The 17,924-nt window shown below is 41.2% G+C and overlaps 1 protein-coding gene and 1 pseudogene across 2 annotated transcripts; both read left to right on the top strand.

The window, feature by feature from the left end:
* The first annotated feature begins 4,968 nt into the window (after positions 1-4,968).
* Positions 4,969-16,310, top strand: EXO5 (exonuclease 5). 2 transcript variants are annotated; one of them, XM_068965290.1, is made up of 3 exons: positions 4,969-5,080; positions 5,891-5,980; positions 14,376-16,310. In XM_068965290.1, exon 3 carries the CDS (start codon positions 14,401-14,403, stop codon positions 15,511-15,513), a length of 1,113 nt encoding a protein of 370 aa, XP_068821391.1. In that variant the 5' UTR covers positions 4,969-5,080; positions 5,891-5,980; positions 14,376-14,400; the 3' UTR covers positions 15,514-16,310. The 2 variants fall into 2 exon arrangements, with proteins under 2 accessions (XP_068821391.1, XP_068821392.1); XM_068965291.1 differs by having other exon boundaries at positions 5,014-5,336.
* Positions 16,311-17,601: 1,291 nt separating this feature from the next.
* LOC138074215 (large ribosomal subunit protein eL33 pseudogene) lies at positions 17,602-17,924 on the top strand (annotated as a pseudogene).

The raw sequence follows: 17,924 nt of genomic DNA, 5'->3' as shown, positions 1-17,924 counted from the left end.
TAAAATTACTCTGGAATCACTGGGGAAGACCACGGCTCAACATGACACGATAGCCAGGGCTATACCACTTCAGTTTGCTTCACACTGTTGTTGGCTACATTTCCTTCTTTTCTTACCTTTGGTACCATGGTTTTGCAGTTTTGCTTTGTTTTTTGGTCATGCCACACTGCATGTGGGACCTAGTTCCCTGACCAAAGATTGAAACCACGCCCCGTGCATTGGAAGCATAAGTCTTAACCACGAAGTGGTTTAGTCGCTAAGTCGTGTCCGACTCTTTGCCACCCCACGGACTGTAGCCCACCAGGCTCCTCTGTCCATGGGATTTTCCAGGCAAGAATACTGGAGTGGATTGCCATTTCCTTCCCCAGGGGATCTTCCCAACCCAGGAATTGAACCCAGGTCTCCTGCATTCCAGGCAGATTCTTTACCGACTGAGTTGTGAGGGAAGTCCTTAACCACTAGACCAGCAGGGAAGTCCTGGGTTTGTACCTAAAAAAAAAAAAAAAATAGCATCTAATCCTTACTTCAGGCTCTGTTTGTTTTGTTTTTGGCAGCTCTGGTTAAGACAAGTATATAGCTCCCCTTTGAGTAATCAGGGCCAATTGGACAATTTCTGGACTTATATTTGAGATATTAGGGAATGGACTGTTTTCTTCACTGGACAGAAACCTGAAACTGGCCTTGGAAGCGGCCCTGGAAGCTACTGACAGTGGAAGAGGAGGAAGTCTGCATATAAATGAAACACAGAGGAAACAGATCCAAAAACTGGAGAGCAAAAACTCAGTTCTGATCATACTGTTTGAGACCTGGATCAAGTCTCACTTGAGGCTAGAGCTCCTGGGTTTATCAAACTGATAAATGAATAAACCCTAGTTGAGTCAAGGGTTCAAATGTCCTACATCTGAAGCTGCCTGTTTTAGCAGAAGCGTGGCCCAGTCTTACGTTCTTAACCCAGGTCCCCTAACTTCCTAGCTTTCAGTTCAGTTCAGTTGCTCAGTTGTGTCTGACTCTTTGCGACACCATGGACTGCAGCATGCCAGGCCTCCCTGTCCATCACCAACTCCCAGAACTTACTCAAACTCATGTCCATTGAGTTGGTGATGCCATCCAACCATCTCATTCTCTGTCGTCCCCTTCTCCTCCCACCTTCAATCTTTTCCAGCATCAGGATCTTTTCAAATGAGTCAGTTCTTTGCATCAGGTGGCCAAAGCATTGGAGTTTCAGCTTCAGCATCAGCCCTTCCATTGAATATTCAGGACTGATTTCATTTAGGATGGACTGGCTGGATCTCCTTGCAGTCCAAGGGACTCTCAAGAGTCTTCTTCAACACCACAGTTCAGAAGCATCAATTCTTCGGTGCTCAGCTTTCTTTAGAGTCCAACTCTCACATCCATACATGACTACTGGAAAAAACGTAACTTTGACTACAGGGACTTTTGCTGGCAAAGTAATGTCTCTGCTTTTTAATATGCTATCTAGGTTGGTCATAACTTTCCTTCCAAGGAATAAGCATCTTTTAATTTCATGGCTGTAATCACTATCTGCAGTGGTTTTGGAGCCCTGCAAAATAAAGTCAGCCGCTGTTTCCACTGTTTCCCCATGTATTTGCCATGGAGTGATGGGACCAGATGCCATGATCTTAGTTTTCTGAATGTTGAGCTTTAAGCCAATTTTTTCACTCTCTTTCACTTTTATCAAGAGGCTCTTTAGTTCCTCTTCACTTTCTGCCATAAGGGTGGTGTCATCTGCACATCTGAGGTTATTGATATTTCTCCTGGAAATTTTGATTCCAGCTTGTGCTTCATCCAGCCTGGCATTTCTCATGATGTACTCTGCATAGAAGTTATATAAGCAGGGTGACAATATACAGCCTTGACGTACTCCTTTTCCTATTTGGAACTAGTCTGTTTTTCCATGTCCAGTTCTAACTGTTGCTTCTTGACCTGCATACAGATTTCTCAAGAGGCAGGTCAGGTGGTCTGGTATTCCCATCTCTTTCAGAATTTTCCATTTCTGCATTATTTACTATGCCAAAGCCTTTGACTCTGTGGATCACAATCAAAGTGGAAAATTCCTAGCTTTAGGGCTACCTTTTCTGGCTTTCTCCAACTAAGCAATGCTCTTTTCAATTACCAGAAACTGGTGTTTTGCTAAAGAGAAGCTGATCCTAACACAGGGAAGAAGAGATTCTCAAATACAGAATATTATCAGTGGGTTTCTTTTAAGCATGTAACAATTATATCAATAATTATTCTAGCACTTGTGACAAACAAAAACTTGAGTAAGATAAATTCCTTGCCCTTATATTCTGATGCTCAAGAAGAGCACTGTCCAAGAGCGATGTAATGTGAGTCAAAATGAAAATGCAAATCATATAAGGAATTTAAAATTTTCTAGCAACCAAACTAATATAATGAAAGGCAGTAAATAAAATGAATTTTTAAATATATTTGATATAACATATCCAAATATTATAATTCAACATGTAATCGAAATAAAAGTTATGTTTTGGTTTTTTTTTTTACTAAATCTACAAATACAGTGTTTTATAGTTACAGCACATCTCATTTTGGTCTAGCTACATTGCAAATGCTTAAGGGCCCCATGTGCCTAGAGGCTAATGTATTGGACAGTAGAGTTCTAGAGAACACTCATACAGATAAACATTTAAATGAAAGAATGTAATCAGTGTGCTTTAGAGGTACAAATTCTATGCTCTGAAAGAGTAAGGAAGGTAAGACAGAAAGAGGAAACATGATTTCCCAGATTACAGACATCCCTGGAGGTAGAAGATCTAAATCAATGATTTTCGTATACAGATGGACATTAATCGAGGACCTTAAATAGAGGCAAATGGTAAAGAATCTGCCTGCCAGTGTAGGAGACTCAAGAGACACGGGTTCAACCCCTGGGTTAGGAAAATCCCCTGGAGTAGGAAATGGCAACCCACTCCAGTATTCTTATCTGGAAAATTCCTTGGACAGAGGAGCCCTGCAGATTGCAATCCATGAGGTCACAGAGTCAGATACCACTGAGCGCGTGCGCGCGCACACACACACACACACACACACACACACACACACACACACACACACACACCTTAAAAACCTAGGCTTCCTATGATAGCCTTTTGGGGGAAGGGTAATATTTTCTGAAATTTGAGATTGAAAGCTTTGGGGAACATTATCCAGCTAACTTGGACATATCTTTTCCCCATGGTGTGATCATTTCTCAGTCCCTTTTGCTTGATTCCACCCAGCAGTACTGCCTCCTCAAACTCTATTGGAAGATAATAGGTCCATATGTGAAAGAGTGGAGGAGGGGCTTTCACAGCATTGGAAATTACATCTTGGTGAAGGAAAGTTACATTTGGGAGGAGGCAGAAACTTCCAGCCTCAATAAGCAATGCCCACTCATATTTCACTTGATTAAGAAGATTTTCCTCAACTTTCCCATTTCTAAGAACAAGGATGTTTTCCTACACAGCCACAAAATCACACTCAGGATGTTGGTAATTGGTTATCTAATTATCTAATATATGTCACATTTAATTCTTCAACAGACCCAAAATGTCCTTTGTAGTTTTCTTTATTATTTAACATTTTTTTAATTTTTAAATACCACTTCAGTATTCTTGCCTGGGAAATCCCATGGACAGAGGAACCTGGTCAGCTACAGTCCACGGGGTCGCAAACAGCTGGACACAACTGAGTAAGCGTTCATGTATTTTTTAAAAGGAATATTTCCCTATTATGAAGTCCAAAATGTATTTAGGTCTTAAATCCTCCTGGAATTGATATTTGTGATGAAATGAGGTAAGTGTCTCATTTTATCTCTTCTCCATAAGGATACCCTATTGTCACAGACCCTCATTGATAAGACCATCTTTTTTTCCTCCATTGCTATGTGATGCCACCTTTGTCACAAATCAAGTTTGCAAATACATTATTAAAAACTGTGTTTTTTAAAACAGTGATCGTCATATAAGTCAGACTAGTGGTGGGGGGAAGGATCCATTGGGAGTTTGGGGTTGACATATATATACTGCTATATTTAAAATAGATAACCAACCAGGACCTACTGTATAGCACAGGGAACACTGCTCAATATTCTGTAGTAACCTAATGGGAAAAGAATTTGAAACAGAATTGCTGTTGTTTAGCTGTTGTGTCCAATTCTTTTGTGACCGGGTGGATTGTAGCCTGCGAGTCTCCTTTGGCCATGGGATTTTCCAGGCAAAAATACTGGAGTTGGTTGCCATGTCCTTCTCCAGGGAATCTTCCCAACTCAGGGATCGAACTGGGATCTCTTGCGTTGGCAGGTGCCTTCTTTACCACTGAGCCACCAGGGAAGCCCCCCTCCCAAAATATATATGTGTATATGTGTGAGTCACTTTGCTGCACACCTGAAACTAGTACAACATTGTTAATCAAAAGTGCTCCAATATAAAACCAAAACTAAACAGAAGAAAAAGTCAGACTACTGGTCTTCTTAGGAAGGAGGCAGAGAGTGTATTTGTGAAGCGCCTGACACTATTCTAGTTTTGCTCTACATGATGACGTCTGTTCAATGATTATTATACTTATCTTTCTAGTTCATAATATGATTGTGTTATATTTCCTAACAAAAGGGTTAGCTAAAAAGTAAGCAAATAGAAAAAAGAAATACATTGATGAGACGAGTGCCAGCATCTTTGAAAAGTGAGTTTGTGGCTTTTCTCTCCGCTGGGGAAGCTGGTGCGAGACGCAAAGAACAATATACAGACTCCAAGGTGGCAAAGCGCAGACTCAGCACTAACGCTTACTCGCACCGGGACCCCCCCTCCGACCCGCAGCTGGCGGCTTGCCAGTCTTGAGTCGCAAGCCGGTTAAGACTAAGCGGCGCCGCAGAGGCCTCTGGGAGGGGGCGGTCTTTGGGCAGCTGCTGGGCCTTGTGGGCGTCGTCTCCGGCGGCTTTCTTGAGAAGCCGTCCTTTCAAGGAAGAGGACCTGATTAGTACTTGAACCTAAGGGAGAGTCCGGGAGCGGTTGCGAAGCTCGAGAGGAGCAGGTGAAGTCCTGAAGTCGGAGGCGTATCCAAGGTTAGGAGGGTTAGAAGAAGGCCGGCGAATGCGGGCGGCGGGCTGAGGGGCTGCGCTTTGGAACCCTGGGATGTGTACCCGCGGTTACGACGTCCCCCTGTCGCCTTCTCCGGGTGGGAACGGCTCCGGAGTAGCGGTTTATCTCGTCTGTTCCTGTGGGTTGAGGACCTTCTCACCTTGGAAGATCGTGCTGTCGGCTGGGACCCCTTCCCGAAGCCAGCGATCCCCTTCTCGCCGCTCCTCTCTCTAGCACCTTGTAGGGAGTGCTCAGTAAACTTTTGGGCATGCTTGAGATTCCCGGGGAGACAGTGGTTTGGGGATGGTGGGAAGGTCCCCGCTGAAAGCAGAAGTTTCTGGGACCGCAAGTCCGGGCTTGTACCGACCATGTCAGAATATTGGTGGTAAAGCCACTGGCAGTTCCGGAGGCATCAGGAATCCGTCAGGGAGGAAAAGCCTCTGGATTTGATATCTCTTTCTGAGCTTCTGAGCCCAGATTGGGGCTGGAAGAGGGAACTGACCTCGGAGATGCTGGGAGATCTTCGCTATTGCTGACACTTTTAGTTGCTGGAAGCAGGGATTGGATCGAGTGTCTGCATCCAGGGTGTGGGCAAAACGAAGAAGTTACGGAGAATTTGCCCGTAAAGAGAGGCAAGCATTACCGAGGATCTGGGTGGGCAACAGTCTGTGCGGTGAGGATCAGAGAGGAGGAAACACCACAGTGTGAGGGACTGGTCAGGTGAGAAAAGACCCAAAGTTGCTCTTTTACCACAGCAAGTCCGGCGGTTGCTAATCTGGATTCTCCAATTTCAGACCTGGTCTTTCAGAGCTTTCTCCTCCCCCAGACTTGTCAGTTTAGCATTCTGCCTTTCCCTGTGAGGAGGAAGATCAGCCAAGACCCAGGTGAGTAGAAGTTTTTCTCTCCTAAAATTTATTTTAATTCGACAGAGGGAATAGGTACACTACCTCATGTCTTCCTTGGGAAGGAGGAGACCCACATTTGTTGAGTGGCAGTGTCTACTGTGTCATCACACTATCATTTGGGTAGCTGAGTACTGTTGGAAAGTGTTAGTCACTCAGTTATATCCAACTCTGTGACCCCATGGACTGTAGCCCACCAGGCTCCTCTGTCCATGGAATTCTCCAGGCAAGAATACTGGAGTGGGTAGCCATTCCCTTCTCCAAGAAATCTTTCCAACCCAGGGATCGAACCCAGGTTTCCTGCATTGCAGGTAGATTCTTTACCGGCTAAACCACCAGAGAAGCTGGTGTTGGCAGAAGTACTGTTGGAAGAAGTACTCTAATTTTAAAGATGTGTCAGTAGCCTCAGTAAAATGAAAAACTTGCCCAAGAGTACTCGGAAAGCAAGTAGCCTACTACTAAATACTATCGACCTAGTCAGATTCAGAATCCAGAGCTATAGGACCTCCAGACTCTTGACACTATGCCGGTGTTTCCCAAACATCTTATTCACTTACCACCTATTTATGCCATACCTGTGCACTACCTGTATTATTGTTATTCTCATATTTTTAATTTTTAACTTTTATTTTAAAAAACAAACTTGCACTGAGAAACACTGCATATGAAATTATACATTTGCTAGATGCTCTAAAGGCTTTATATTTATTCTAAGATGTATCTGAAACTGTTGATCTATGTACTATGTAAAATCATCTCCTGTCAAAAAGACACAGACTGCAATTTGGGACATGGTGAACTGTCATGCCTTTTTAACTTTTGTTTTTTGATGAAGGGTAAAGATTCTCTCCCACTTTCAGGGACTTCATTGTCCAAATAACATTACTCATTTTGAAACTATCATTATCTAAGACCCACTTATAGTTTAAGACACTTCTGCAAATGTGCTCCTGTGTTTTATTACTGTTGAAGTATCCTATAAAGCAATAAATTAATAGGATATACCCAGAAGTCTGAGCATTGTATTACCTTTGTTTATTGCAAATAACTTTTCTTTCAGTTATCTGTGTCTTCTTTCTTTGGGGGAATTTAGACTATTTAAAAATTAGTTAAGTACAATGACAACTAATATTTATACCATTTTCAAGGTACCAATTGTTAAACTTTTTCCGTGGGAGTTGGTGAATGCATCTCATTTATTGTTCATTAGAGTAGCAAGGAGGAAATTTGGCTTATAACCTCAATCAGCTTAGATTCTGTGTCAAATTATTTTCCTGGACACCCAAAGTCAAATACTAGTGGACTGATCATACTTTTTTTTTTTTTCCTATGAACGGTCTGTTTTGCTGAAAGTCTTACTTTCGTTTCAGGTTCGAAGGGTTTGCAAACAAAAGAAATAACTCGTTACACACAATTTCAGGTTTTTTAAATAGAAAATTATTTGACTTAATTTCAATATACTATCATTAAAGAAAAGAAATAGAAACAATAGAGAAAAGTAACCGCACATGCATCACCAAATTGGGCTGGTCAATATCCAAATTTAAACAGTGCTGGGAAGCCCCTCGATAATAGCAAGCTGAAGTCCCAGTTAGGAAAAGGTCCCAGGCAGTGCATCCACTCCACTGATGAGACTTCACATTGCAGTTTCAAGGGTTCCCACATATTTGTGTGCAAAAATGCAGCTCTGGTTTTACTTTAATTTTTTTACAATGTTGTTTTTTTTAATCTTGTATGTCATAGGATTTCATTATACCCTGAGCTGTTGGCCAGACCTCCAGGGGCTCAAGAATTCTAAGACCTACTCCCTTTCTTATCTAAAGTGCTGCCTGACTTACTATGCTTGTGGGCAGACACTGAATCTGGGCAGTGTCCGGGCAGGTCAGAAGCCAGGTCAGGGGCATGCCCTCCTGCTTCTGAAGCCTGAACAAGACTTTCTCCATTTTAATTTCCCTAACTGTCAGCCTCAGGGTTGTTTAGACTGAAAGAGCATGTTGTTGTTCAGTCTCTTAGTTGTGTCAGACTCTTTGTGACCCCATGGCCTGTCTATCTCCAACTCCCAAAGCTTGCTCAAACTCATGTCCATCAAGTTGGTGATGCCATCCAACCATCTCATCCTCTGTTGTCCTCTTCTACTCCTGTCTTCAATCTTTCCCATAGTCAGGGTCTTTTCCAATGAGTCAGTTCTTCACATCAAGTGGCCAAAATATTGGAGTTTCAGCTTCAGCTTCAGTCCTTCCAATGAATATTCAGGACTGATTTCCTTTAGGATTGACTGCTTTGATCTCCTTGCAGTCCAAGGGACTCTCAAGAGTTTTCTCCAACACCATAGTTCAAAAGCATCAGTTCTTCAGCACTCACCTTTATTTGTGGTCCAACTCTCACATCCATACATGACTACTGGAAAAACCATAGCTTTGACTGTATGGACCTTTGTAGGCCAAGTAATGTCTCTGCTTTTTAATTGCTCTCTAGGTTGGTTATAGCTTTTCTTCCAAGGAGCAAGCGTCTTTTAATTTCATGGCTGCAGTCACCATCTGTAGTGATTTTGGAGCCCTAAAAAATAAAATCTGTCAGTGTTTCCATTGTTTCCCCATCTATTTGCCATGAAATGATGGGACTGGATGCCATGATCTTAGTTTTTTCAATGTTAAGTTTTAAGCCAACTTTTTCACTCTCTTCTTTCACTTTCATCAAGAGGCTCTTTAGTTCCTCTTCATTTTCTGCCGCTATGCTGGTATCATCTGCATATCTGAGGTTGTTGATATTTCCTGGCAATCTTGATTCCAGCTTGTGCTTCATCCAATCCAGCATTTCGCATGATGTACTCTGCATATAGGTTAAATAAGCAGAGTGGCAATATACAGCCTTGACATACTCCTTTCCCAGTTTGGAGTCAGTCTGTTGTTCCACATCCAGTTCTAACTGTTGCTTCTTGACCTGTATACAGATTTCTCAGGAGGCAGGTAAGGTGGTCTGGTATTCTCATCTCTTGAAGAATTTTCCACAGTTTGTTGTGATCCACACAGTCAAAGGCTTTGGCATAGTCAATGAAGCAGAAATAGATGTTTTTTCTGGAACTCTCTTGCTTTTTTGATGATCCAGCGGATGTTGGCAATTTGATCTCTGGGTCCTCTGCTTTTTCTAAATCCAGCTTGAACATCTGGAAGTTATCAGTTCATGTACTATTGAAGCCTAGCTTAGAGAATTTTGAGCATACTTTGCTAGCGTGTGAGTTGAGTGCAATTGTGCGGTACCTTGAACATTCTTTAGCATTGCCTTTCTTTGGGATTGGAATGAAAACTGACCTTTTCCAGTCCTGTGGCTACTGCTGAGTTTTCCAAATTTGTTGGCATATTGAGTGCAGCACTTTCACAGCATCATCATTTAGGATTTGAAGTAGTTCAACTGGAATTCCATCACCTCCACTAGCTTTGTTTGTAGTGATGCTTCCTAAGGCCACTTGACTTTGCATTCCAGGATGTCTGACTCTAGGTAAGTAATCACACCCTCATGGTCATCTGGGTCATGAAGATCTTTTTTGTATAGATCTTCTTAGTATTCTTGCCACCTCTTCTTAATATCTTCTGCTTCTGTTTAGATCCGTACCATTTCTGTCCTTTATTGTGCCCATCTTTGCATGAAATATCCCCTTGGTGTTTCTAATTTTCTTGACAGATCTCTAGTCTTTCCCATTCTATTGTTTTCCTCTATTTCTTTTCATTGATCACTGAGAAAGGCTTTCTTATCTCTCCTTGCTATTCTTTGGAACTCTGCATTCAAATGGGTATATTTTTCCTTTTTTCCTTTGCCTTTTGCTTCTCTTATTCTCTCAGCTATTGGTAAGGCCTCCTCAGACAACCATTTTGCTTTTCCATTTCTTTTTCTTGGTGATGGTCTTGATCACTGCCTTGTGTACCATGTCATGAACCTCCATCAATAGTTCTTTAGGCAGTCTATCTATCAGATCTAATCCCTTCAATCCATTTGTCACTTCCGCTTATAATCATAAGGAGTTTGATTTAGGTCATACCTAAATAGTCTAGTGGTTTTCCCTACTTTGTTCAATTTAAGTCTGAATTTGGCAATAAGGAGTTCATGATCTGAGCCACAGTCAGCTCCCAGTCTTGTTTTTATTGACTGTATAGAGGTTCTCCATCTTCAGCTGTAAAGAATGTAATCAATCTGATTTCAGTATTAACCATCTGGTGATGTCCATGTGTAGTCTTCTCTTGTGTTGTTGGAAGAGGGTTTTTGGTATGACCAGTGCGTTCTCTTGGCAAAACTCTGTTAGCCTTTGCCCTGCTTCATTTTGTACTCCAAGGCCAAACTTGCCTGTTACTCCAGGTATCTCTTGACTTCCTACTTTTGCATTCCAGTCCCCTATGATAAAAAGGACATCTTTTTTTTTGTGTTAGTTCTAGATGGTCTTAGAGGTCTTCATAGAAACCATTCAACTTGTTTCTTTGGCATTAGTGGTTGGAGCATAGACTTGGATTACTGTGATACTGAATGGTTTGCCTTGGAAATGAACAGAGATCATTCTGCCATATTTGAGACTGTATCCAAGTACTGCATTTCAGACTCTTTTGTTGACTATGAGGGCTACTCCATTTCTTCTAAGGAATTCTTGTCCATAGTAGTATATATAATGGTCATCTGAATTAACTTTGCCCATTCCAGTCCATTTTAGTTCACTGATTCCTAAAATGTTGATGTTCACTCTTGCCATCTCCTGTTTGACCACTTCCAATTTACCTTGATTCATGGACCTGACATTCCAGGTTCCTATAAACTATTGTTCTTTACAGCATCAGACTTTTCTTCCATCACCAGTCACATCCACATCTGGGTGTTGTTTTCACTTTGGCTCTGTCTCTTCGTTCTTTCTGGAGCTATTTCTCCACTCTTCGCCAGTAGCATATTGGGCACCTACCGCCCTGGGGAGTTCATCTTTCAGTGTCATATCTTTGTGCCTTTTCATACTGTCCATGGGATTCTCAAGGCGAGCATACTGACCTGGTTTGCCTTCCCTTCTCCAGTGGATCACGTTTTGTCAGAACTCTCTGTGACCAATCCATCTTGGGTGACCCTACACGGCATGGCTCATAGTTTCTGCAACCTTTATAGCGACTTTTTTGGCTACCAACTGGAAAATGGACTTGATCAGCTAAAATAAATCTTTGACATTGTAACATGGACAATTGCCCTTGCGAATTGCATAATTCTTTCTCCAATTTTGACTTCTCTTCAGCCAGTTTTAATTTGGCTTCATGTACCTTACAGTAGGCAGAGAGGTAGATCCAGCCTCTCTGACCCAGGGCAGTACATTCTTATCCTTTCTCAATTGGCATGAGCTGCAAACATTCAATAAATTCTAAAGTTTTGGCATGTTTTAATTTGGGGTCTCAGTTATCACGCAATCCAGTGGATACGCCCCATTTAGTAGCTAATGAGCAGTAAGGCAAGTCTTCCCACCCGGGAATTAAAAACTTCATTAATCTTAATCTCCTGTGGCATTTTGCTTCATGAATCCTGCTTACAGTGCCAGTTTATACTTTGCTTTAAGTTTTACTTTCATTTCAGGTTTGAAGGAGTCATTAACAAATAAACCACGTGTTACTCACAATTCAGTTTTTTATAGGAGACTATCTGACTTAATTTCAATCAGTTCAGTTCAGTCGCTCAGTCATGTCCGACTCTTTGTGACCCCATGAATCGCAGCACGCCAGGCCTCCCAGTCCATCACCATCTCCCAGAGTTCACTCAGACTCACGTCCATCAAGTCCATGATGCCATCCAGCCATCTCATCCTCGGTTGTCCCCTTCTCCTCCTGTCCCCAATCCCTCCCAGCATCAGAGTCTTTTCCAATGAGTCAACTCTTCGCATGAGGTGGCCAAAGTACTGGAGCTTCAGCTTTAGCATCATTCCTTCCAAAGAAATCCCAGGGCTGATCTCCTTTAGAATGGACTGGTTGGATCTCCTTGCAGTCCAAGGGACTCTCAAGAGTCTTCTCCAAAAGAAACAATAGAGAAAAGTAACAGGACATACATCACCAAATTGGGCTGGCCAACATCCAGATATAGACAGCACTGGGAAGACCCTCCTTATACAGCAGCCTGGAGTCCCAGTTGGGAAAAGATCCCAGGTAGTGCGTCCACTCCACAAGTGAGACTCCAAACTGCAGTTTTGGGAGTTCCCACTTAAAAATCCAGGCCGAAAACTGATACATTATCAGTTTTCAAGAAAGAATGCAGTTCTGGTTTTACTTTAATCTTTTCACAATACTGTTTATCTTGTGAGTCACAGAATTTTGTTAAACCCTGAGCACTTGGCCAAACCTCCAGGGGCTCAAGAATTCCAAGACCCACTCCCTTTCTTATCTGAAGTGCCGCCTGACTTACTATGCTTGTGGGCAGGCCTGGAATCTGGACAATGTCAAGATGTTTTTAGGGCACTTGGGGAAATTTGAATATGGACTAGAGTATTAGGGAATTACTCATTTTATTAGATGTGATAATATTATAGTTAATGTAGAAGTCTTCTTTGGAAATGTATGCTGAAGCATTTATATTTGAAGCATTATGCTGCCTGTAATTTATATTAAAATAGTTAAACTGAAAACAAAAAGCACCTGAAAGAAGCAAATACAGCAACATGTCAACAGTTGCTAACTAGATTGTGTTCATTGTTCTAGTCTTTCTATCTCCTGTGTTTGTGAAATTGCTTGTTGTAAAGAGAAAGAGTATTTGTCCTGTAGTAAAGTAGTGAGATATTACATGTGAAGCACTTGGTTCAGTGTCTAGCACATTTTGGCTATGCAGTGCAGCATGTGGGATCTTAGTTCTCCAACCAGGAATCGAACCTGTGCCCCCTGCAGTAGAAGCATGGAGCCCAATCCACTGGACTGCTAGGGAATTCCCAATATCCACTATTATGTATAGCAAAATCCAGTAATATTTGTTGGCTTCCCAGGTGGTGCTAGTGGTAAAGAACCCACCTGCTAATGCAGGAGATATAACAGATGTGGTTTCAGTTCCTGGGTCAAGAAGATCCCCTGGAGGAGAGCATGGCAACCCACTTCAGTATTCTTGCCTGGAGGATCCCATGGACAGAAGAGCCTGGTGGGCTACAGTCCATAGGGTCGCAAAAAGCTGGACATGACTGAAGTGATTTAGCAAGCATGCTCATACAGTAATATTTTCAGAGTGTTCACTGACATGTTTTCCATCATAAGCTAATTTCTTGTGGGGAGAGAAAATAAAACTTAGCAAGAAACATCAATTTCTATAATGTTAGGAGGAATTTATAAAGGCAGCAAAGGTAAAGTATTACTATATCTCAAATAGAAAAAACAACTGATTTCTGCATATTGCTGTGAATATCCTGTTACTACTGTATGCTGTTACTTTGTATATGGGTAGGTCTATTTGTATTTATCTGTAGTTCGTTTTTTAATTTTGCCACACCGTGTTCCTGAAACAGTCATTGTAGAGCTGATTTTTCTCATGGAACAGTTTGGTTGGTATTGAGATTTGTTTTCCTAGCCAAGGACTTTGTATTCAGAGGAATTGTAGAAGCAGTCCATGATAAACTGGCAGACATTGCTGCAACATTTACAATGTTCTGTATTTACTTAAAATAATGAAATAATATCCCAAGGCAGTAGAGAGTTTATATATATATATAATTTTATTTATTTATTTATATTTGGCTGTGCTGGTTCTTTTTTGTTGTGCAGGCTTTTCTCTAGTTGCAGCCAGCAGGGGCTACCCTCTAGTTATGGTGCATGGACTTCCCACTGCAGTGACTTCTCTTGTTGTGGAACATGGGCTGTAGGGTACGCAGGCTTCAGTAGTTACAGCTCATGGGCTCTAGAGCAGAGGCTCAATAGTTGTGACACACAGGCTTAGTTGCTCCTGAGCATGTGGGATCTTCCTGGACCAGGGATCAAACCCATGTCTCCTGCATTGGCACGCAGATTCTTTACTACTGAGCTACCAGGGAAGCCCCAGGAGAGCTTTGAAGGAAAAAGGACAAACCTTAAATCTCCTTTTAAATGAAGAAATTGAGGATGAGGAAAGTGATTTGCTTAAAGTCACATAATATGTTAGTGCCAGATTTAGGAATAAAACTATTTTGCACTTAAAAAATATTTGCCAAGTATTCATATATGGATGATACAGTGAGCCTTATTGTAAACTGCACGTGTGCTACAACTCTATAGCATTATTAATTGTTCATAAATTAATAAGCATCTTTAAAGACTATATATAAATAATTAGTTGTGAATCTTTTTTACCTCATTGGAATTCAGAAGTGCTTTTGAGAAATTTTTCATTTGGATAATGCATTTCTTTCATATGATGTGTATAGCCTTTGCCCAATCCAGAGCTGTGCCATGGCAGAGACTGAGGAAGAGGAGACGGTGTCAGAAGAGGCTTCTGGATTCTCAGACTTGAGTGACTCGGAATTTTTGGACCTGGAGGATACACAAGAGTCAAGTGCTTCACCTAGCAAGCCTGGTCCTTCTTATGAATTACCTGGGAAGGATGACAAGCACATAAGGTTACCAAAATGGAAAAGAAGATTGGATGTCTCATCACCTATGGAGCGATTTCATCTTAAATACTTGTATGTCACTGACCTGTCTACTCAGGACTGGTGTGAACAGCAAATGGTATATGGAAAGGAGTTTTCTGGTTTCTTGACACCTGAGAAATCAGCTATTTTGGATACTGGTGCCAGCATCCATCTAGCTAGAGAACTAGAAGTTCATGACCTTGTGAATATCCCCATCACCAGTAAAGAAGATGCTTGGGCAGTGAAGTTTCTGAACATATTATCAATGATTCCTACCCTGCAGTCAGAAGGGCGCATCAGAGAGTTTCCAGTGTTTGGAGAAGTGGAGGGTGTGCTTCTTGTTGGTGTGATTGATGAGCTGCACTATACAGCCAGTGGGGAACTGGAACTGGCTGAACTCAAGACACGTGGGAACCCTGTGCTCCCTTCAGATGCTCAGAAAAAAAAAGACTGTTTTCAAGTCAGCCTGTACAAATATATCTTTGATGCCATGGTACAGGGGAAAGTGACTGCTGCTAGCTTAATCCACCACACAAAACTGCATCCAGAAAAACCACTGGGACCTTCAGTGCTGAGGCATGCCCAGCAGGGAGGCTACTCTGTGAAGTCCTTGGGTGACCTCATAGAACTGGTCTTCTTGTCTCTAACACTGTCTGACCTCCCACTTATTGATAGCCTTAAAATTGAGTATGTCCACCAAGAGACTGCCACTGTGCTAGGTACAGAGATAGTGGCCTTTGAAGAGAAGGAGGTGAGAAGCAAAGTGCAGCATTATATGACCTACTGGATGGGCCAACGAGAGCCTCAAGGGGTTGACGTGGAGGAGGCCTGGAAATGCCGGATGTGCAACTATGCAGATATCTGTGAGTGGAAGAAGAGCGGTGGGTTGACCAGTGCCACGCAGGAGCCACAAGTCAAAAAGGCCAAATGAACAGAAGATGTGCCTTCAAGAACTGGGATGTTTCCTGCATCTAATGTACTCAGCAGAGTTAAAGAGGACCATTCTCTTCAACCAAGCTTGAATTTCTTGGAGAGTGTTCTTATTTTGGTTCTTTTCATATTTCCTCAGCCTCTAACCTCACAAATCCAAGACCCTGGCTCATGGCTGAGTGGGAGAGATCTGGGATTATGCTAACCCTAGATCTTTGCCACAGGTTGCCGAAAAGACAAATGCTTATCATGGCTGGAGCACAATCATTGTTTTCTTAAGAAGATTCTTCCATTTATTTTAAGTCTCTTCCCTACGTTTTTCTCAATCAAGATTTCTACAAGGTGCTGTAGCGTGTGCCAGAATTTCCTTTTTAAGACTGAATAATATTCTACTGTGTCAATAGCTTTTAAAAGTAAATGAGAGCAAAGTAGTATTCCAGAGGAGGAGCTGACATGGTAAAAGCTAAAATGTTGCAGAATGATTTATCTCAGATGGATCTGAAACTGGAAATATTACAGTGGTGTCACAGTCCACCAGGTTGTTAGATCCTCACATGTGGAAGCAAAAACTGCAGATGGTTCTGTTGACTTGGGAATAAGGGGAGGGTCTAAGTCCTTGAGGTCTGGATGAAGTGAAAAATGAGCTGTATTGAATTCCAGGTCAGTATCCTAGGAAAACTGATTAAGCCTCATATCAGAATCTGTGAATGTGGATCACGAATAAGCTAAGAATTGTTATCCCAGCCTCAGTATCTCTAATTCCACTGAACTTCACTTCTGCTATTCTTTAATAATGTCTCCAATAAACACAACATTCATTGAATATATTTATTGGGAGTATCTTTTTCCAGTCTGTGGCTTGCCTTTTTATTCTGTCATGATATCTTTTGATGAACAAAATATTACTGAAGACCAGTTTGAATGTTTCATTAGTGCTTTTGGTATCTCACTTAAGATATACAATATTTTTCAACTTCAACACACTTTGTTTCTTTTACTTATCAGTGTATTTTAGAGTTGTTTCATATTAGTATTTATAGTTCACCTCCTTCCTTTTAGTCGCTGCAAAGGGTTCCATTGTAAAGATATACTGTTTATCTAACTAGACCTCTATTTGTATATAATTAAGCTATTTCCTATCTTTTCCTACTACAAACACTATAATAATGTATAAAGTAGAAAGTAAGTATTGGTCTTACATGCATACCTGTTAATCCTGAATCCCAAAATAACCATCAATAGGAAGCTGGATAAGGTTCTTCAAGATACTTTTTGGATGTATCAACATATATTTAAATATAAATCAAATACATGTGTTGGGTGTATGTGATTAGACATAAAAGAATCTTCTATAGCATGCTTTTTTTTTCAGGTGAACATAGAGTATTTATCAAAATAAACTCTTTCTAGGCCATAAAAACAAATCTGAATAAATTTATGTGGATGAAAGTCATCCAAAGTATGCTATCTGATCACAATGGAATTAAGTTAGAGTTTGATGACAGATATCTGAACAATCAAAAATTATGTGCAAACTAAATTAACTAAATTACACACCAAAGTACCCTATGAGTCAATAAAGTTATCACAAAAAGAGAAATTACTTATATTTAATTGAAAATGAAAATATCCAAAAATGTGTGGGAGGCAGTAAATTTCAAGGAAATTGATAACACTAAATGCCTAATTGGATACCTAACTGACACCACTAATGCCACTAATTGGAAAAGAAGAAAGATCTCAAATTACTGACCTCAGTGTCCCCATTAACTAAAAAAAGGAGAGAAAATGAAATTCAAAGAAAGCATAAAAATGAAATAAGCAACAGAGCTGACATTAATGAAATAGAAAAAGATAATATAGAAAAATCAATGAAACAAAAAACTGATTCTGATATCAGTAAAACTGATAAGTTCTAGCCAGAGCAATTAGGGTGGGAGTGGGGAGAGGGAAGACACATGACCAATATCAGGAATGGGGTGACAGCACTACAAATATTATGGATATTCAAAGAAAATAAGGGACTATTATGCAGCCACCTTGGATCCTGTGGAGGCCTGCTAGGAACAGGACTTCTAAATTGACAAATATGTCTGGAAGGCTGTGGTCCAAAGCCATTTTTGCTGGCTATAAGTGGGGTCTACAGAACCAGAGGGAGCATGCAGCCCTCCTGAAAAGTGAAGGTGTATATGCTCGAAATGAAACGGAATTCTGTCTAGGCAAGAGATGTGTTTCTGTGTACAAAGCAAAGAACAACACTGTAACTCCTGGCAGAAAACCTCAGTAACCTGGGGAAAGATAACTCAAGCCCATGGAAACAGTGGCATGGTTCCTGCCAAATTCCAAAGCAACCTTCCTACTGAAGACATTGAACACAGAATCCATGTAATGCTGTACCCTTCGAGAATTTAA

The sequence above is a fragment of the Capricornis sumatraensis genome, chromosome 2 (genome assembly GCF_032405125.1).
Source record: "Capricornis sumatraensis isolate serow.1 chromosome 2, serow.2, whole genome shotgun sequence".
Taxonomy (NCBI): Eukaryota; Metazoa; Chordata; class Mammalia; order Artiodactyla; family Bovidae; genus Capricornis; species Capricornis sumatraensis.
This window is presented reverse-complemented; position numbering and strand designations above follow the sequence as displayed.